We start from the raw sequence: 21,562 nt of genomic DNA, 5'->3' as shown, positions 1-21,562 counted from the left end.
ACCCTGGGGAGGTCAGAGTGTCATAGGATTTAGAGCTACAAGGAGGCTTAGCAATCATTTGGTCCAGAGGATCTCAAGGCATAATCTGGGGACCTCCCCAAGACCATTTCATGGGGTCTACAAGGTCAAAACTATTTTCAGAATAACAGGAAGATGTTTTAGTTTCTAATGTGGTAAATATCAATAGCTATAACCCATATAAACAAAAGCTTCTTGTTGGGGGGCGGAGTGTCTTCAATAATTTTAAGAGGAAAAAAAGGGTCCTGAGACCAAAAAGTTTGAGAATCACTGATATAGTTCAATCTCTTTATTTTTTTTCTTTTCACTTTTATTGGGGGGGGGGGGAAGGTAGGGCAATTGGGGTTAAGTGACTTGCCCAAGGTCACACAGCTAGTTTTGTGTTAAGTGTCTGAGGCCAGATTTTAAACTCAGGTCCTCCTGACTCCAGGGCCGGTTCTCTATTCACTGCGCCACCTAGCTGCCCCTCAATCTTCTTATTTTACAGAGGAGAAAAAATATAACTCAGAAAGGGGAAGTGATTTTCCCAAGGTCATACAGATAGTACTAGCACAACCAAGATTTGAACTCAGGTCCTTGGTCTTCAAATCTTGCTCTTTCTACCACAGTGGCAGAAGGTGCCCATAGTCAGTGTGCTTCTAGACTAAAGCTTCTCTGTGTGGGGGAATATGGGAGCATTCTGTGGTTGGCACATGCCTTGGCACTTAGTCCTTCCTCAGGACACACGTGTAATGGAGGCATAGACTGGGGATGTGGAAAGATCGATGGTCTAGGAATCCAAAGACTTGGTTCAAGGTCTATCTCTGTCACTTTTGAAATTCCTCCCCACCGCCTAAGGAACCCCACCATGATTTTGGACTTCTCGGAAGCTTACCTTACCTCTGTATACCTGGCACCTATCATGTTCAGTTCTGCCTTCTGGGGCCAAGCTGAACAAGGCTAATCCCTCTGCCATGGGACAGCCCTTCCCACACAGCTCTTGTGTTCTCCATAAGTGTCCTCTGCTCAAGGCAAAACAATTTCTTTAACCAGGCATCACAAGGTTTTTCATCATTCTGGGTGCCCTCATTTAGACCTTCTCTAGCTAATCAATGTCCTTACAATAGTTTGTCCAGAGAGGCGGCTAGCTGGCACAGTGAATAGAGCACAAGCCCTGGAGTCAGGAGGACCTGAGTTTAAAATCCGGCCTCAGATACTTAACACTTACTAGCCATGTGACCTTGGGCAAGTCACTTAACCCCAATTGCCCTGCCTTACCCCCCCAAAAAAAAAGCAAAAAAAAAGTTTGCCCAGAACAGTGCACATTCTCTATACCATGGCAAAAATCACCTAGACCCACTCCTTTTTCTTTTTCTTTTTTTTAGTGAGGCAATTGAGGTTAAAGTAAGTGTTGATTGTCTGAAGCCGAATTTGAACTCAGGTCCTCCTGACTCCAGGGCCAGTGCTCTGTTACCTAGCTGCCCCTAATCCATGCCTCTCATAAGGTTGCCCAAGATTGCATTAGCTTTCTAGTTATTTGCCTTCTCTGAGACAGAATTCTCTCATCTGTAAATTAAGGAATTTGATTCAATGGTCCCTGAAACTGCTTTAAGTTTTGACATTTTGTATTCTAAGACCCCTTCCAACTTTGACATCCTGTGTTCTAAGGGCCTGTAGCAACAACCTCACTGGCATACCCAGGATGGCTGCTAGCACAGGTTCTTAAATCTGCTTTACTAGGAAAGATAGCTGTTCAAGGGGTCAACAATCTTTTTAAAATTACATTCATTAGTTCAGGAAAAAAATCAGCACCCTGAACTTCAGAGAAAATCCAAACAAATAAAATCGAGAAAATACAAGCAGAGAAATAAAGACCAACAGACAGGGCTTCTCACTGTCTGAGAAATTAGCACGGATCAAACAGACAGATCCAACTATCTGACCAAGGCAATACATACATAGTTACCACAGAGAGAAGCACCAACATCTGGGTTTTTCAAAACCGGGGGGGTTGGAGGTGAGGGGATGGGATGAGGCACTTCTTAACGGCTATCCAGATCACATGAACACTCTTCCAATGAGTGATCCCTAAAGCAAAATGCTAACCTCAGAGTATATGTACCCTTTTTAGAGTCAGAGGGTATCACAACCCTCATAACTCAGTGCCTAATTAGAAATTAACAAAAGGTATGAAAACATTCCTACAAGCAAAACTTCCTACAAGCAAGCCTCCCCCAATCAAGTTTCCCTTAATGGGCTCCACTTGAGGCCTATTAATGGGTGGGGAAGATCTTATATCCTGTTAACATTACAGGACCCTCCCAGTTCTGACATTCTGTGTTCTAAGGGCTCTCCTAGCTCTGGGTTCTAAGATCCCTTTTCCTTGTATTCTGGCTTTTAACTACATCCCTCAACTGAAATTGCTCTCTCTAAAGTTGCTAACAATCTCTTAATTACCAGATCTGAGGGTCTTTTACCTTCATCATTCTTGACCTCTCAGTTGCATTTAATACTGTTGACCACCATCTCCTCTTGGATAATCTCTCCTTTTGAATTTCTCTCTCCTGGTTCTTCTCCTACATGTCTGACCACTCTTTCTCAGTCTTTTTTTGCAAGACCATCATCCACATTATACCCCTTAACTACAGATGTAACCCCCTCCTCCAAGATTCTGTTTGGGGCCCTCTTCTCTCTCTCCTCTCTTGGTGATCTCATCAGTGCCCATGGATTCAATTATCATTTCCATATAGATGACTGACAGGTCTATATGCCCAGCCCTAGTCCCTCTCCTGAGCCTCATTCCCACACATCCAATTGCCCATTGGATATTTCAAACTAAATATCTCACAGGCTTTCAAACTCAACATGTTTAAAACAGAACTTATTATTTTAACTTCTCAACATCGCCCTTCCCCCCCCCAACAAAAAAAATTCCACCCTCCCTCTGAACTTCCCTATTTCTATTGAGGGCACCCAAGCTCACAACTTCTGAGTCATCTTGACTCTTCCCTCTCCCTCATACCCCCTCCCCATATGTCTAATCAATAGCCAAGTCTTGTTGATCTGACTCTTTTATCAGTCCTCTTCTCTCCACACACATGGCCACCACCCTAGTTCAGGTCTTCATGAGTGCCCCCACCCATCCCATGACTTCAATAGCCTCTTAATTGATTTCCCTACCCCAAGTCTCTCCCCTATCCAATTTATCCTCCAAACAGCTATCAAAGGGAGATTCCTAAAGCACAAAAGCTCCAGTGATTCTTCATTATACCTTTAGGGAAAAAAATACAAACTCTTTTGTTCAGCATTCAAAGCTCCTCACAAACTACCTCAGGCTACCCTTCTGGGCTTATTATCTTTCACTCCCTTTCATGAACTATGTTCTAGCCCAATTGGCTTCCTTACTGCTCGTCATTGCATCTCCTAACTCCACGACTTTGTATGAGCTCTCCTCCATACCTGGGATGTACTCCATTCTCATTGCTACTTCTTAGAATGTTTTCACACCTTTTGTTAATTTCTAATTAGGCACTGAGTTATGAGGGCTGTGATACCCTCTGACTCTGAAAAGGGTACATTTCATTTCCTTTAAAGTGTTCCAGTGCCACTGAGTTCATGAGATCTTTCCTGACGCACTCCCGTTCCAGCTGCTTACTAAATCTACCATATTTACTTTGTGTAGAATCTTTATTTACTCACTTATGTAAGATCAAATGAGATAATATTTGCAAAGAGCTTAGCACAATGCCTGGCACATAGTCAACACTATATAAATACTACGTACTTTTCTCCCCTATATGAGGGCAGAGACTATTTCACTTTTGTCTCTTTATCTCTAGTGCCTAGCACAGAGCCTATAACACAGTAAACACCTAATAAATGCTTTTTGATAGATAAATCTATTCTTGATCTATCTACAAATGGACTGTGGTGATATGTGATATGTACATGTGAATTTGTCTAGTGTTACAAACATTCTTCTGTCTCAGAATGTGAGAGGGTGAGAGAACCTTAGAACACAGAATGTTAAAGCCAAAAGAAACATTAGATCATGGAGCGTCAACATTGGAAGGGACCTTAAAATAGAATATTTTAGCCTTTTTTTTTTCATTTGAAGTGATGTTTGAAGTAACATTTGGAGTATCAGAGCTTAGATAAGAATATATTAAAACTGGAGCAGTTAGGTGGCGCAGTGAGTAAAGTGCCGGCCCTGGAATCGGGAGGACCCGAGTTCTGTTCCAGCATGAGACACTCAACACCCACACAAAAAATACTAGCCAATCAACCTTGGGCAAGTTACTTAACCCCAACTGCCCTCCAAAAAAAAAAAGAATATATTAAAACCTTAAGACATGGAATATTGAGAGAACAGAGAATGTTAGAGTTGAAAGGGATCTTTGAAATTATCTAATCCTTTTATTTGTCCTTAGAAATTATCTAACCTATACAGGCACTGAGGTATAGAAATCCATCTTGCCCTGTTAGAAAATTAGCGAGGGAACGGGGGAGGATATAAGAGAGAACAGATTGGGGGAAGGGTTATTCAGTAGGATTGCTATTTTGGGTTGGGGGTAGGGGAATGATGGGGAGAAAATTTGTAACTCAAAATCTTGTGGAAATGAATGTTGAAAACTAAAAAGATAAATAAGTTGGAAAGAAAAAAAGAAATTATCTAACCCTTTTACTTTTTTTTTGCTTTTTTTTGGGGGGGGGGGGGCAATTGGGGTTAAGTAACTTGCCCAAGGTCATATGGCTAGTTTTTGTGTTAAGTGTCTGAGACTGAATTTGAACTCAGGTCCTCCCGACTCCAGGGCCAGTGCTCTATTCACTGTGCCACCTAGCCACCCCTAACCCTTTTACTTTTACAGAGGAATCCTAGAAAAAGAAATGGCTTGTCCCACATTAAACTGTGAATTAATGGCAAAGCTAAGTCTAAAACTGGGACCTTCTCACCTTTACCTCTCTTATCTTCAGCTTCCTAATTTGTAAAACTAGGGTTGGGACTAGATGATCTGTGATCTCATTTTATGTTTTTATGTGTATGATAGCATGACCTATCACATAGTGGCTGATGTCGCTCTCCAAGGTTCTAAAAACCACAGCTCTCTGTCCACAACCTACAGAACAGAAACCTCTTTAGCTGTGCAAATGACTAGCAGCAGCTTCAGTGATTCTGGAAGCAGAAATGAAGCTGCAAGAGTGCTTGGGGTAGATATTGTAGGAGCATGGGTGTTCTTTTCGATCTCTTCCAGACAGAACAGTTTATGAGTGGTGTCTCCCTCCAAGGCTCCTGAATATTAGGCTATGCCCCAGGGGGTGATAATATCTCCACTTTGCCTAGGAATGACCTAATGCTAAACTCAGAGACCTGAGCTACAGAACTGCCAGTGGATAGTAAAGGATAGATCCGCAAACCAGAGAATGTACTCCCACTGCCCACCCATATGATCCCTTATAAGGCATATTTATAACTATATATAAAATAAGGTGTATATATGTGTGTATGCATGCATGTATATGTATGTATGTATATATATATATATACACACACATATATATATGTATATCTTAAGGCAGCTAGGTGGATGAGTGGATAGAGTGCTAGGCCTGAAGCCAGAAAGACCTGAGTTCAAATCTAGCCTTGGATACTACTGGTTGTGTGACTCTGGGCAAGTCACTTGACCCTGTTTGCCTCAGTCTTCTCATCTGTAAAATGAGCTGGAGAAGGAAATGTCTAATCACTCACAGTTTCTGTGCCAAGAGAACCCCAAGGGGGTTAGTTACAGAGTCAGACTTGACTGAAATGACTCAATAACAACAATGTGTGTCTTTAACTCCAAAATATTGCATTAACATGATTATAAAAGCAAAGAAACTGACCCTCAGAGAAACCAAGTGAGCCTGAGTTTACCTCTCCAGCCACTATCTGTGGATATTTTGTTCCCTGGGCTCATAGTTCTTATGGTCACCATAAACTCATAGCATCACAGATTTAGATCTGGAAGGAACCTAATTTTACAGATGAGAAAACTGATACCCATAGAGGTTAATTGACTTGTCCAAGGTCACACAGACCATAAGTAACAGAACTGGAGGCTGATCCCAAGTCCTCTGGCTCCAAAGCCAGCTTTATTTGAATTGCGCCATGTTGTGGTGTGTGTGTGTGTGTGTGTGTGTGTGTGCAGGAAGAGAACAAGGAATCCTGGAAATGAGAACTAGATCTGAGTCCAGTCTGAACACTTTATGGGGGCATGAACTCTAATTGTGGATGTGGGTATTTATGGTCTTAACTTCATTTCTCCTTCCTCTAAGATACCACGCATGATGGTCCCAGCTCACATACAGCTTGCCATTCTCCAGGCTCCTTATTTTATATGTAATAATTTAATAATCATTTAATTTACTATGTGCAGGTAACTTCCAAATCAAGATCTCTACTCCAGACCTCCACCTCAGAGCTCCAGACTGATGGACATTTCCATTCTCATTGACTGGGAGGGAGATCAGGAGGACTGAGAGGATGTCATCCCCCTAAATTGTATCAAAGCCTTCACAGAAGTCTTATGTAGACAATACAGAGAGATATGGGCATGAGTACAGTGCAATAGAGTTGACATTATTTGGACAACTGGACTCAAAAAGTAGTTATTAGTGATTCCATACCAGCTTAGAAAGCAGCTACATGGCACAGTGGATAGAGTGCCAGGCCTAGAGTCAGGAAGACTCATCTTTCCAAGTTCAAATCTTCCCTCAGCACTGACTAGCTGTGTGACTTTGGGCAAGTCACTTCACCCTGTTGGCCTCAGTTTCCTCATCTGTAGAATGACCTGGAAAAGGAAATGGCAAACCACTCCAGTGTCTTTGCCAAGAAAACCCCAAATGGGGTCCCAAAGGATCAGACACAAGTGAAGACAACTGAACGACAACAACCAGCTTAGAAGCAGACCTCCAGTAAAATATCCCATGGATTCGTGCCTAGTCCTGTGATGTTGAACATTTTTGTCAGTGAGTTGGTAAAGGTTTATGGCATGTTTATCAAGTCCACAGATGACACAAAGAGGAAGGATTCCTTACCACATACTGACAGAGTGAGGACCCAAAAAGATCTTGACAGGCAAGAATAGGGATCCAGATCTAAGAAGATGGGATTGAATAGGGATAAATATAAAATATTATGCTTGGCTTCAAAAAGCCAACTTCCAAAGTAAAAAATGGGAGCCAGACCATAGCTATACAGAGTAGATCTGAAAAAGATCAAATGAGATCATATGTGGAACACACTTAGCCCAATGCCCAGCACATAGTAGGCACTATACAGATGTTAGCCATTAGTAATATTATTATTATCATTATTGTTAAAGATCTGGACATTATAGTGGGCTGCAAATTCACAAAGAGATAACAGGAAGCTAATTCTACCCTGTGCTGCGCTGAGGGAGGCCTGGCATCCCTAACATAAGAAGTGACAGCCCTGCTGCATTTTCTCTGGGTCAGATCACACCTGGCTTCTTTTCTAGGTGCTAGACTGAATGAGGGCCGCCCTTTCTAGCTTGGGAGTCCTGTGCAAATCTGACAAGCTAGAGAACCTCCAGAGGAGGGTTTTTAGATGGTAAAAGGTCACAGAATCATCAGAGCATATGGGGAGCAGCTGAAATAACTGAGAATATTCAGATTGAAGAAAGGACGACTTTTGGTGGTGGGAGGTACATAATAGCTGTTTTCAAGTATCTAAAGAAAGAGATATTAGCCTTGTTCTTCTTGCTACAAGAGAAGCAATGAAAGGAAGCTGCAGAGAGGTGTTTCTGGGCTTTCTATAAGAAAAGATCTTATAATAATTAGACCTCTTTAAAAGTACCTAGGATAGTTAGTGAATAGAGTGCTGTGCTTGGAGTCAAAAAGACCTGAGTTCAAATCCAGCCTCAGACACTTACTAGTTGTGTGACCCTGGACAAGTCACTTAACCCTGTTTGCCTCAGTTCCCTCACCTATAAAATGAGCTAGAGAAGGAAATAGCAAACCACTCCAGTATCTTTGCCAAGAAAACCCCAAATGGGGTCACAAAGAGTTGGACACAACTGAAATAACTGAATAAAAGTAGAATAAGAAACCTTGGCAAAGAATGGGTTCCCTGAATGGAGGGCTTCAAGCAAAGGCTGGACAACCACTTAGGTATTTCTGGAGGGGATTCTCAATTCAGATACAGGTTCACAGGCTCATAGATTTAGAGCTGGGAGGGGCCTTAGGGGTCATCTGCTCCAATGCCTTTGTTTTGCAGATGAGGAAACCTCAGTTCAGAGAAGGGAAATGTCCAAGGTCAAAAAGAGCCAGGATCTTAGCTGGAGTCCTCTGACACCAAAGCCAAGCCTCTTCCCGCTGCACCACACTGTCTCTGAGGTGTCTTCTAACACACAGCATCCGTACTGCTGTGAATTTGTGTTCTTCTAACCAAATCCTGCCTTCTTCCTGGTTTCCCTATTTCTGTGAATGGCACCATGAGCTTCCCAGTCATGGTATCACAGCTGGATACCATGGAATTCCCTTTGACATGTGAATCCTTCCGAGTCCTGCCAATGCTGCCTCCACAGCACCTTTCACCTCTACCCTTCTCCTCGACCATATGGATTCACAAGTGAATCCTACCAAACATTTAAGGAACAATGGATTCAATACTATATAAACTATTTGGAAAAACAGACAAAGAAGACATTCTACCCTTCTTGTCTCTATTCCTACAGCCACCACCCCAGCTTGGGCTTCCCAGGATCCCTTACCTAGAACACTGTAAGAACCTCCAACCTGAGGGGCGGCCAGGTAGCGCAGCGAGTAAGAGCACCGGCTCCAGTGTTGAGAAGACCTGGAGATCAAATCCCGGGCTCAGACACTTAGCACCCACCCAGAAACACCTGGCCATGTAACCTTGAGCAAGTTACTTAACCCCAATTGCTCAGGGGCGGCCAGGTGGCTCAGCGAGTAAGAGCACTGGCTCCAGTGTTGGGATGACCTGGATCAAATCCGGGCTCAGATACTCAGCACCACACCCAGAAATAACTGGCCGTGTAACCTTGAGCAAGTTACTTAACCCCGATTGCTTAAAAAAAAAAAAAAGAACCTCCAACCTGGTCTCCCTGACTTCAGGCTCTTCCCTCTCCATCTCACCCTCAGTCAGTCACCAAATAATCCTCCTAATTCAAAAGTATGATCAAATCCTTCCTCTGATCAATGACACTCAATAGTTATTCCATTGCCTACTAAACAAAGTACAAACTCTATGTATGGGTGGGCATTCAAGGCTGTCTATGACCTGGCTCTTGCCTGAGGAAAAAAAACACAGAATCTGGAGTTACAAGATGAATTTGGGTTCTTCTCTGCTTCTTCCTCCTTCCTTATGTGACTTTCAGTGAATCCCTTAATGTTCCTAGGCTTCAGTTTCCTCATCTATGAAACGAAGGGCTTGGACTATGTGATTTCTAAGGTCCCTTTCAGAGCCAAATCCAGTGACCCTATTATCCTAAGGACACCCTTTGTCTCCAGCTCAACTGAATCAGCAATTCCTGGATGGATTTCATTCTTCTCTTTCTTGGCTCAAGGCATCCTCATAGTCATTCATCCCCTGTCCCTAGATGGCATCTCTCCACAGAGCCAGGAAAACAGCGCTCAATGACTAAAACAACATAAATGGAAAGAACAGTAACAATGAGTGAAATCAAACACTGTCAATTATGATGACTGAGCTTAGCCCCCCAAGCAGATGTCAGTGGACTTCCAGCCTTCTTTGCTGAGGTAGAAGACACTGAATAGGAAACCAGACTTGGTTGAGGTGTGGGTTAGTTTTGCTGAACCATTTTTTTCTCAATTTCAATTTATTTTTCTAAAGAACAGTTTTCTGGAAAAGCTGGAAGGGAGGGACATATCATGAAATTTAAAAAAATATATAATATGATATGATATGACATTACATACATGATATAATGTAATAATTATACTACATATTATCATATTAATAATGTGTAATATAAAATATTTTAGAGTATATATTATCATATTAATAATGTGTAATATAAAATATTTTTAGAGTATAAATAAAATGTTTTTAAGAATGTGATGTCTCTATGTTTCTACCTGTTGAAAAGCCTTCTCTTCCTTTGAGGCTCACCTCCTCCAGGAAGCTTTCCCTGCTCTTCCCAGCTAGAAGAGATGCTTATTTCCCCAATTTTGTGTACCCTTGGATATTTTCCTTAACCCCCAGGGCCTCAGTTTCCTCATCTATAGAATAAAGATGGGACAGGTTGGACTAGCTGGCTTCTTCTAACTTACAATCTACAATCCTATGAAGTTCTCATCTCTTTCTATTAAACTCCTCACTAACCACACACTTCCTTCCTCTACTAGACTGCACACCCACCAAGGAATTGGACTGTTCTTCACCACTAGCCCAGTGTCTAGAAGAGGGCTCTGCACAAAGAAATATCTATTAATATAATAATATTAAATTAATATATTAAATAATAAATATATATTCATTTGAATTTAATACTGCCTTAATTGCTTGTTACAGAGAGGCATCAAAGGGTAGGGCAAGAACCCCAGATTCAGTATGAGAAAAATGGGGTTCAAATCCCAGCTCTGACACTAATAATTTGTGTGACCTTGGACAAGTCACTTGAGTTCTGTGCACCTCCATTTCCTTCATATGCAAAATGAGTTTCCTAATACTTACAGTGCAGTGTGGTATATAGCTAGCTAGCCTCAGAGTTGAGAAGGGGGGAGGGGGTGTCAAGTCCTGCCTTAGAACACACACTGGCTGTGTGACCTTGCCCAAGTCACTTAAATCCCCAGTGCCCCAGACAATTCTCTAAGGCTATAAGTTAATGAGACACTGATCTGCATTAATGGAAGCAGTTATTTTCACACGGGCATGTGGATGTGTCCCTATACACATGCTAAGCTCCTTGAGGGCACACATGAGCCCCCAGTCCATTTCTGAATCTCCTGCCGGCTTCTGACTTTGAGGTTATTGTCCAATTGTTTCAGTTGAGTCTGACTCTCCATGACCCCGTTTGGGGTTTTCTTGGCAGAGATAATGGACTGGTTTGCCATTTCCTTCTCCAACTCATTTTACAGATGAGGAAACTGAGGTAGAGTGAAGTGACTTGTCCAAGGTCACACAGTGTCTGAGGCCAGATTTGAACTCATGAAGATGAGTCTTCCTCATTCCAAGCCCAGTGCTCTATGTACCATGGTGCCACCTAACTGCCTCTGACTTTATTTTTTATTTTTTTGCCTTTTTGGAGGGCAATTGGGGTTAAGTAACTTGCCCAAGGTTACACAGCTAGTTTTTTTGCGTGGGTGTTAAGTGTCTGAGGCCGGAACCGAATTCGGGTCCTCCTGACTCTGGGGCCGGTGCTTTACTCACTGCGCCACCTAGCTGCCCCGTGCCTCTGACTTTAATAGGTGCTCAACAGATACCTGATTTTTGACTTGGCAATGCATTAGGAGGAGAGGTCCACAGAAGGGAAGGAAATTACCCAGTATCACACAGGAAGCTCCAAGGATTATAGATTTTGGTCTGGAAAGGATTTTAGAGATCACTGAGTCTCATCTCTTCAAATAAGGAAACTGAGGCTTAGAGGCTGAGTCACCTGACTAGTAAAGGTCTAAAGCCAGATTCAAATCCAAGTCTTCCTCCAGCTCCAAGCCCAGTTTTCTCTCCATTCCACCTCCAACATCAGAGGTGACCTGGCTGAAAAGCCTATCACACCTGCCAGTGACATAAGGGACTTTGGTGAAATGCCAGCCACTAGAGACCTAGCAAGGAACAGAAAGAGAGGCTTCCTCTCTAGGTTCTCTGTTCCTGATATGGAAGATTTATTTCTCCAGTGTGATGCAGCAGCCTTCTCACTCTAGGAGACCCCTCCTCCCTCAGACCCCATCTTCAGACTGGTCAGTTCCTTTGGGAGCCCTTTCCTTACAGAAAACATTCAGGGCCCCCCCCCCCCGTGGCTACTCATCTATTCCTCTCTGGACTCCACTCTTGACTCTCCAGACTTCTTTCTCTCCCGTGCCACCACTGGAATACCTCCTCTCTCCTCCTTTGTTTTTCATCGTTCTTTTATTCAATGTCTTTCCCGATTAGAATGTAAGCTCCTTGAGAGCAGGGACTGTTTGGTTTGTTTTTGGGTTGGGTATTTTTTTTGGTGCATTTGTATTCCCAGCCCTTAATACAGTGCCTTGATTTGCCAGGGGAAGCCGCAGGATCTTGGGAAGATCTGGAGGTGAGTAGGAAGAAGGTGGCTCAGGAATTATGCAGGGACATCGTACCAGAGCTGAAGTGATGGCAGCAACAGCCAGGACACATTGCTCACGTGGCATCAGTGCTAGGAAAGCCGGAAAGGCGCCCGCCTGCCAGGGCATCTGTTTACTGCAAATCCCCAGGAAGTGTGGAGATACCTCCCACCCCATGTGTTGGGAAAGCTCCTGTGCTGTCACCTCGCTGATGCCACTCATCTCCCCTCCTAGGGAGGGAAACCGTTTACTCAGAGGAGGGGGAGAGAGGGATGCAGAGCAGAGAGCTGTGGGCAGCATGGGAACCGTTTGATTAGTGAAGGTGAACTGAAAGGAGAGGAAAGAGCACAGAGGAAAAGAGAGAAGGAGGGCAATATTGTCAAGGACAGGGAGAAGATGAATGGTCAGAACGGTCTTGGAGGGGTGGGGCCGGGTGGGAAGAAAAAGAGTGGGAGGTGGAAATTTCAGGGGGTCCTAGGGCAAAGGAAGGAAGTAAAGAGGAAAGAAAGGTGGGGAAGGGGGGAGTGGGGGCCTAGAGGTGCAGGGAGTAGAGGAGGAAGAGGCCTGCAGGGGGCTATAGGTGAGAATAGGGCCTAGGAAGGGTGCTGGGGATGTGGTTGGGGGAAGGGTGAGGAACTAGATGGGGCACTCAGGGCTGTGGGTGTGGGGGAGGAGAGATTTGGGACCAGCGAAAACATGAGGATTAGAACCCAAATGATCATTTGGAAGAGTGGCCTCCCAGAAAGTGTCCTACTCAGTAAACGAGTAACCTTTTACCTTTAAAAGCCCTGAACTGCATTCTCCAGGGGGCACACCCAGTCACCCAGCTGAGATGGACCTCAAAGGTCATCTAATCCAATCCATTCCTAGACAGGAATCTCACACAGGCAGCCATCAGGCTACCTCTAAAAGTCTTCCAGTGACAGAAAAAGTGCAACTTCTATCAGCAGGGAGGGACAATCAGTAAGGATTTGAGGCTTACTGGGTTCCAATCATTGTTCACACACCATTGATTACCAGCTGTGTGCCCATGAGTAAGTAGCCTAATCTCTTTGAGCCTCAGTCTCCTCAGCTGCAAAATGGGAATCACAACACTTGAACCCACAGGTATATTATGAGAAAGGTACTTTATATATTTTAGAACAAGAAAGAAATGTGAATTATGATTATTACCATTAGCCCATTTCACTTTGGGAAGAGTTCTCATTGTTAAAATGTTTTTTCTTAAGATATCTAACTTCTAATAATTCCCAACCATCTCTACTACGTCTGCCTGATGGAGGCTCGACATCCTCCAAGAGCAAGTCTGTGTTCCATTGAAAATGCAGTCACCAGGCCCTACCTGGTCCTTCTGTAGCCTTCGGACTAAAAAAGAATTTTTTACCTGACAACATCAGGGAGAAATAAAACATAAAAAGCAAGCAAATAAGGAAGATGAGGCTGCAGCTGAAAATCCTGCCCCTGCTTCCCCAAAGGCTGGCTTGCCCGGAGGGAATCCCCCTCCATCTTTCTCTGCCTCTGCTTTCCTGTCTCCAGGATGGCAACCTTCAGAGGGGAGGGCTCTGCTCCTTTGGGCAGCCCTTGCCACTTGTCCTTTGCACCTAGGGGGTCCATAGGGACCTTCAATGGGGCTTAGACCTCAAAAGCACTGTAAAGGTCATTTAGTCCGACCCTTTAATTTTATAGAAGATGAAACTGAAGGCAAAAGAGAAGAAGCAATTTGCCTAAAATCAGAAGCACCGTCATTAACAGACAGGATTTTAGACCCAGAGTGTTCTGACTCCAAATCCAGTATTCTGTTCACTATATCGTATTAGAGAAACAGAATTACTGAAATTTCATTTTTGTCTCTCATAGGATTATGGAGCTGGAAGGGATATGGGAATTTAGAATGACAGGGCAGGAAGGGCCCTTAGGACACAGAATGTCAATCTGGTAGGGACTCTAGAACAGAGAATGTCAGAGCTGGGAGGGCCCTTAGAACACAGAATGTCAATCTGGTAGGGACTCTAGAACAGAGAATGTCAGAGCTGAGAGGGCCCTTAGAACACAGAATGTCAATCTGGTAGGGACTCTAGAACAGAGAATGTCAGAGCTGGGAGGGCCCTTAGAACACAAAATGTCAGACCTGGGGGGGCCCTTAGAACACAGGATGTCAGAACTGGGAGGCACTTTAGAGCACAGATTGTCAAGACTGGGAGGGTCCTTAGAAAAGAATATTAAAGCTAGAAACATTTCTAGAGATCACTGAGTCCAGTACCATCATTTCACAGGTAGTCTTGCATAAAACTGGAGATCAAAGTGAGGCGCCAATCCCATTGACAGAACTTTCTGGGACAAGGACCTCCAGCTCATTGTAGAACTCCCTTGAGATTGAGGGGCAGCAGCTTCTGGGATAAGAACTCACTATTTGACAAAAACTGCTGAGAAAACTGGAAAACAGTATAGTAGAAACTAGGTATAGACCAACATCTTATACTGTATACCAAGATAAGGTCAAAGTGGTACATGATTTAGACATAAAAGGTGATACCATAAGCAAATTAGAAGAACATAGAATAGTTTATTTGTCATATCTATGGAGAAGGGAAGAATTTATGACCAAACAAAAGATAGAGAGCATAATGAAATGCAAAATGGATACTTTTGACTACATTAAATTAAAAATGTTTTGTACAAACAAAACCAATGCAACCAAGATTAGAAGGAAAGCAGAAAGGTGGGAAACAATTTTTACAGCCAGCGTTTCTGATAAAGGTCTCATTTCTCAAATATATAAAGAACTGAGTCAAATTTATAATACTAGCCATTCTCCAACTGATAAATGGTCAAAGAATACAGTTTTCAGATGAAGAAATTAATGCTATCTATAGTCTTATAAAATGTTCTGAATCACTATTGATTAGAGAAGTGCAAATTAAAACAACTCTCAGGTACCACCTCACACCTATCAGATTAGCTAATATGACAGACAAGGAAAATTATAAATGTGGAAAGGATGTGGGAAAATTGGGACACTAAAGCATTATTGATGGAGTTGTGAACTGATCCAACAATTCTGAAGAGCGATTTGGAACTATGCCAAAAAAGCTATAAAACTGTGCATACCCTTTAATTCAGCATTACCACTACTAAGTCTGTATCCCAATGAGGAAAAAAGAGGGGAAAGGGACCTACATGTAGAAAAATATTTGTAGTATCTCATTTTGTGGTGGCAAATAATTGGAAATTGAGAGGATGCCCATCAGATGGGGAATGGCTAAACAAGTTGTGGTATATGAATGTAATGGAATACTACTGTGCTATAAGAAATGATGAGCAGGTGGACTTCAGAAAATCCTGGAAAGACTTACATGAACTGATGCTGGGTGAAGAGAGTAGAACCAGGAGAACATTGCACACAGTAACAGCAACATTGTGCTATGATCAACTATCTATAACTTAGTTCTTCTCATCAATACAATGATTTAAGACAATTCCAAAGACTCATGATTAAAAATGCTATCCACCTCCAGAAAAAGAACTGATGGAGTCTGAATGCAGATTGAAGCATACTATTTTCATTTCCTTTATTTTTTCATGTTTTTTTTCTTTTTGCAAATTGTGATTTTTTTTTTTTGCAAACTGTTTCTTCTTTCACAACATGACTAATATGGAAATAGGTTTTACATGACTGTACATATATCAAGTTGCTTACCGTCTTAGAGAGGGGGGAGGAAATGAGAAAATTTAGAACTCAAAATTTTATTTAAAAAATGAGTGTTAAAAAAAAGAGAGTGTGGGGCAGAGGCCTCCTGAGGCTAGCCTTTGGGGCAAACCGAGAGCAGGTACTCACCACGGGTTCTGGTTGCGCACAAAGGACTTGTCCAATCTGAAACAGAGTAAATGGGGGAAGAGGGAAGGTGAAATTAGCAGCAATCCTTCCTTCCACACACAAGGTCCACCCTCAGGGTCCCTGGGATGTCCTCTTCCCACAGTAGAGAGGGAGGGACAGGCTAAATGGCCAAAGGGACTGGAGAAGGAAAGAGTCATCTGGCCTACCTCATTTTACAGAGTGGCCCAGAGGCAAAATAGCTTGACCAAAAGCACATATTAAAAGCTGAATTTGAACTCACATCCTCTGTTTCCAATTCCACTAAACCATTACAAGATGTGTCCACAGGCCCTCAGACAGGACAGACACAACTGGGATGGAGGTCCCAGGCTCACCTCTTCCCAGAGATCCCAGTGGGGATGTATAAGGATATTGGACTTTATCCCTTCTAATTGCCCAGTAGTGTTTTGGTTTGTTTGTTTGTTTTTTTAGCCCAATCAATACTCAGAGTAGGGGACACTTCCATGCTCAAATCTGGCCGATGTCCAACTTCTAGAAAGGGGAGCTGGCCTCAGCTAGCTGAAGTTTTGCTCCATGCTCTCTGGCCTAGTCTGAAGCAGGGGGTTTGCAAAATTCCTCTGTTGTGAAAACAAACAGCCACTCCTCTGCCAACCCCCCATCCCCAGCCCAGGGGGCAGGCAGAAGGAATGGAGGAGGAGAGGTGGCATTCCAACTTATGAGACTGGGAGGGAGACAGGAAGGCCAGAGTCACATAATTATATGACCAGAGCACTTAGAACTGGAAAGACCTCCAAGAGCAACCAGTCCAAGCCCCCTTGTTTGACAAAGGGAGAAACTGAGGTCAAGAGAGGGACACACCTTGCCCCAGGTCATACAGAGCCAGAACTCCTGCCCAAATCTCCTGATTCCCAGAAAACTGGTTTTCCCAATTCCCCTCACCCCACTCCGTGTGCCTCACTTTAAGCAAACCTGATGTGAAAACAGGGATTTACAAAACAAGACAGACAGGAGAGGGTTATTCACTTTACAAAAAAAAATAACTCCAGGAGCATTTTCTTCCCTCCTCAATGATTTTCCAAAGAGAGTGAAACCAGAAAGAGAATCACAGTCTTGGAAAATCAGAACTGAAAGAACCCATAGAACAGAACTGGAAGAGAGAGATGTGAGAAACATAGATTGTCAGAGTTGGAAAAGGACTTGGGAACCTAGAACGTCAGAGCTAGGAAAGAATTTAGGAACATAGAACATCAGAGCTGGAAAAGAACTTAGGAACATAGAATGTCAGAGCTAGAAAAGAACTTAGGAACATAGAATGTTAGAGCTTGAAGAGACCACAGAAAACCCCTTCTTCATACAGATGAAGACACTGAGGCTTGGGAAAGTGAAGGATCTTGCTCAAGGTCACAGAGCTAATTGGTGCAAAAGTTGAGATGGGAAAAAAAAAAAAAGCCCAGATCTGCCAATTCCCAGGTCAGCAATGTTTTCCATGGCATGGGATCATAGACTATTGGGACCCCAGAGGTCACCTCCCCCATAACCTCCTCTTTGGGATGGTTATCACCTCTCTGAGAGCTTCTATGTGTTCAATCATTGTTTTCCAAAGGTCACCTAATGAGGATTCCCTGAGATTAACATCCAAGAGTACTAGAGTGAGTGGGTGGTTTGGGGGGGGGAGGGGAATGCTGAGGGGGAGACCCAGCAAAGGTCACTATACAGAAGGGACAGAAACTTGGGCACGCTTCCCCCATCTTCATCAGTCCCGCCTGCCTCGTGCCCACTCAACTGCGGGCATTGGGCCCACCTGTGGCATTTCTATGTGGGAGACCCATATTCTTCATTCCATTCACCCAGCACTGGAGACAGCATGATGATAGTGGAGTGCCTGGGTCCCGCCTCTGCCTGGCATGGACACCCCCACCCCAATTACGCACATTAAGGAGAGGCCCAGATAGGAACATAGTCAACAGCCTAGCATATAACAGGCGAGAGGAGGGACCACAGAACAGAGCTGAAAAGCCAATTACAGCTCCTCACTATTGAGGGAATCACCATTCTCACCATGCTAACCTTGGAACCATCTCTGAGTCTTTCCTCCCCCTTACCTCCCAGAGCCAATCAATTGTGAAGCCCTGTTAATTCCACCTCCATGTTTCTCATTTCTGTTCCTTTACATCCCTGCACTTAGATATTCACCATTTAATCCAGGCACTCTCTCTCCCTTCTTGCTGATCTATTCTAAGAAATTCCTAATTTCTCTCCCTGCTTTCAGTCTCTCCAATTTTTTTTTGGAGGTGGGAGAAGGGAATAAATTAGGTTTAAGTGACTTGTCCAGGGGCACACTGCTAGTAAGTATCTGAGACCACATTTGAACTCAGGTCCCTCCTGACTCCTGAACTGGGGTTCTATCCACTGTACCACCCAGCTGTCCTGAGCCTCTCCACTTTTTAATCGATTCTCCACACATCTTCCCAAAGCATGAGTCTAAACCAGGGGCGGGGCACCTGTATCCTCAAGGCCACATACGGCCCTCTAAGTCCTCAAGTGTGGCCCTTTGACTAAATCCAAACTAAACAGAACAAATCCCAACTTATAATAAAAGGATTTGTTCTGTAAAACTTGGACTGAGTCAAAAGAAAGGGCTGCACCCAAGGACCTAGAAGGCCACATGTGGCCTTGAGGACTCAGGTTCCCCACCCCTGGTCTAAACCATGTCACTCCAGCACATCAGTGGCACCCAATGTCTCTAGCATAAAATACATATTGGCATTTTAAGGCTTCTTCCACCTGGCTCCCGCTAAGAGCCCCCGTTTTATTCCCAGCACCTCCTCACACCCTGCCTTCTTGCCAAACAGGACTACAAGTTTTTCCTTTAACTCAATATTCCATTTCACAGCTCTGCCCAAGGCATTCCCCCTGCCTGCAGGCATAGCGGCCTCCTCAATTCTGCCTGTCAGAATATTTGCATTTTCCATGGCTAAACTCTGGTGCCAGCACCAGGGAAAGACTTCCCTGATCCCCACGGTCTTTGCTGCTTTCTCCTTCCTCAGATCACAAATACAATAAAAATCCTAACTGCCGCTTATATAATACTATACTTTGCCAAGTACTTTATGCATGTTATCTCCCCCGTGTGCCTCCCATCAAACCCAGTGAGGGAGGTACTGAAGGGTATTATTATTCTCATTTTCCTGATGAAGAAAATGGGGCTGGGAAGGTTTGAGTGATTTGCCGAAGGTCACACAGCTTAGTGTGACAGAGAGGAACCACAAAACCACAGGATCTGCTAGAAAATTGGGTCCCAGGGGCAAAACCAGGAAGCCCAGGTGCTGGGATCCTCCAGACTTCTCTTTTTTTCCTTCGACATTTGTTTTGTTTTCATTACTGAGAGGGAGGAGAGGAGGATGGCTCCCTGCCCTTCTTCCAAGGTTTTCATAAGCCCCAGGAACCTGGAGTAATGGGGAGCTCAGGCACTTTTAAAGGAAGTGCTATTTGCTTGTCCAATATTTGATGTTTAACTGTTGACAAAGTGTTGCCTTTGCTCTGGTGCGGCACAACGAGGGAGATTGGACTAGATAATTTTTTTTTTTAAAGCAATCAGGGTTAAGTAACTTGCTCAAGGTTACACGGCCAGTTATCATTTCTGGGTGTGGTGCTGTGTATCTGAGCCCAGATTTGATCCAGGTCATCCCGACACTGGAGCCGGTGCTCTTACTCGCTGAGCCACTTGGCCGCCCCTAAGCAATTGGGGTTAAGTAACTTGCTCAAGGTTACACGGCCAGGTGTTTCTGGGTGGATGCTAAGTGTCTGAGCCCGGGATTCGATCTCCAGGTCTTCTCAACACTGGAGCCAGTGCTCTTACTCACTGTGCTACCTGGCCGCCCCTGGACTAGATAATTTTTAAGGATCTTTCCAATCACTAGAATGTAAGCTCCCGGAAGGACAGAAGAAATAGTTTTTGTCATTATGTCCTCAATAGCTTAGTACAGAGTAGGGTTACCTTGTCTAAGTTCACCCAGCCAGTAACTATCAGAGCCAGAATTGGAACTCGAGTTCAAGGTTCTTCCCGCTAGGAATGGCTAGGAGAGGGTTTCAGAAAAGCATCATGGGATTTAGAACTGGAAGAGACCCAGAGGATCTAGGGTCTAGACTAGATAAGGAACTGATACCCACTCCAAGGTCACACTAGGTCACAGTCAGCCCTCTGATGCCAAATCTGGGGCTCCTTCTCTGATGCCATGCTATATCCTGAAGGGTTCCTTGGGACTGGCTAGAACTCTGCCCTAACGCCCAGCAGGAAGCTTATGTCAGGTATCCAGTCCAGCCTTCTCCTCTACACCCACTTCAGGGGCCAGCTCATGCTCCCCAGATCTGGGCTTGGCACATCATCTAAGCCCAGGGTGGCCCAGGCAGACATGGCTGGGGAAATGACAAGACTCAGCGGGGGACACTCACTCCCTTGTCCCCTCTGCCAAGTGTGATGTCAGACTGTCTGCCCAGAGCAGAGCATCCACACCCAGAGCTGGGAAGCACCTTCCTACCCCAGCCCTCTATGGTCTGGAGAGACAGCCCTGGTTGAGGGGCCAGCTTGGGTAACCTCATTGGGGAGGATGGTAAGCCTGCCAATTTTGCTGCTGTTCTGGTCCCCATTGTCTACCCGTGGGCCAGAATGTGGAGAGATGGGAAAGGACATTGGCTTTGAAGCAGATCTCCCCTAGCAGCACACTTGTGCATTTCTCAAGCTCTCCCTGGTGCCAGCTTGCTGTGACCTTCTCTCTCCTAATTGCCCCCAGTGGCCTGGCAGGCAGTCCCTTAGTCCCGACCCCCGGCCGCCCCCACACCTACCCGCCGTAGGCTCCAAAGGTGAAGCTCCGCTTCCTGCCGCTCATGGTGCCCACTGATATAATGTGCCCACCGCGCCTGCTGCTTGTTCCTCCGGGGACCGCCTCCCCCTCCTGCTGGGCCCCCAGGCTCCAGCTTCCTCCAAGCTGCAGCTGGTTGCCTCCAAACCTGGACGGAGCTGCCTCCCAGGCAGCCCAGTCACCCTGGCAACAGCCCAGGGCCTCTGGGGCCACTGTTTACACCTCCAGTCCCGAGAGCAAGGTCCTTGCTATGGCATGAGTACCAGTCCTGTGGGGTCATCATCTGGGATCCCTGCCTGTGGGTCAGAGGCTGGGATCTCCATCCCTCCCAGGCTGCAGCTGGCTGCCCCAGGCCCAGTTCTGGCTCCAGGGCCCAGAAAGGAAGCTGGGGATGGGGGAGGGGGTGTAGGGAAGAGAGAGGGTGGGAGGAGACATGGCTGGGACAGAGGCCTCCCAGCCCTGGAGCTCCACAAGCTAGGATTGTTCTCGAGCTGGGCTGCTCTGCTCTGCACAGTGCAGCCCAGGAATGTCCCAGCTGCTCAGGGGGAGTGGGGGCCGCCGGCTGGAGAATGGGCAGCCTTGTTCAGGG

At 44.7% G+C, this 21,562-nt stretch overlaps 1 protein-coding gene across 1 annotated transcript in view; it reads right to left on the bottom strand.

Moving 5' to 3' along the window:
- The window catches only part of RAP1GAP (RAP1 GTPase activating protein), a 97,103-nt gene extending 75,749 nt beyond the window's left edge, over window positions 1-21,354 (bottom strand). Inside the window, exons 1-2 of the mRNA XM_069079240.1 lie at window positions 20,957-21,354; window positions 16,115-16,150 (exon numbers count right to left, since the gene is read on the bottom strand). Of these exons, the coding sequence (XP_068935341.1) occupies window positions 16,115-16,150; window positions 20,957-21,000 (80 nt within the window). The 5' untranslated portion in view covers window positions 21,001-21,354. The remainder of the gene's footprint in view (window positions 1-16,114; window positions 16,151-20,956) is intronic.
- Window positions 21,355-21,562: the final 208 nt, after the last annotated feature.

This window comes from Petaurus breviceps, unplaced genomic scaffold, assembly GCF_028583685.1.
Source record: "Petaurus breviceps papuanus isolate PSGF00001 unplaced genomic scaffold, PetGlider_PUasm1.0 91041, whole genome shotgun sequence".
Taxonomy (NCBI): domain Eukaryota; kingdom Metazoa; phylum Chordata; class Mammalia; order Diprotodontia; family Petauridae; genus Petaurus; species Petaurus breviceps.
The sequence above is the reverse complement of the archived record's forward strand: the minus strand, read 5'-3'. Positions and strand labels throughout refer to the sequence as shown.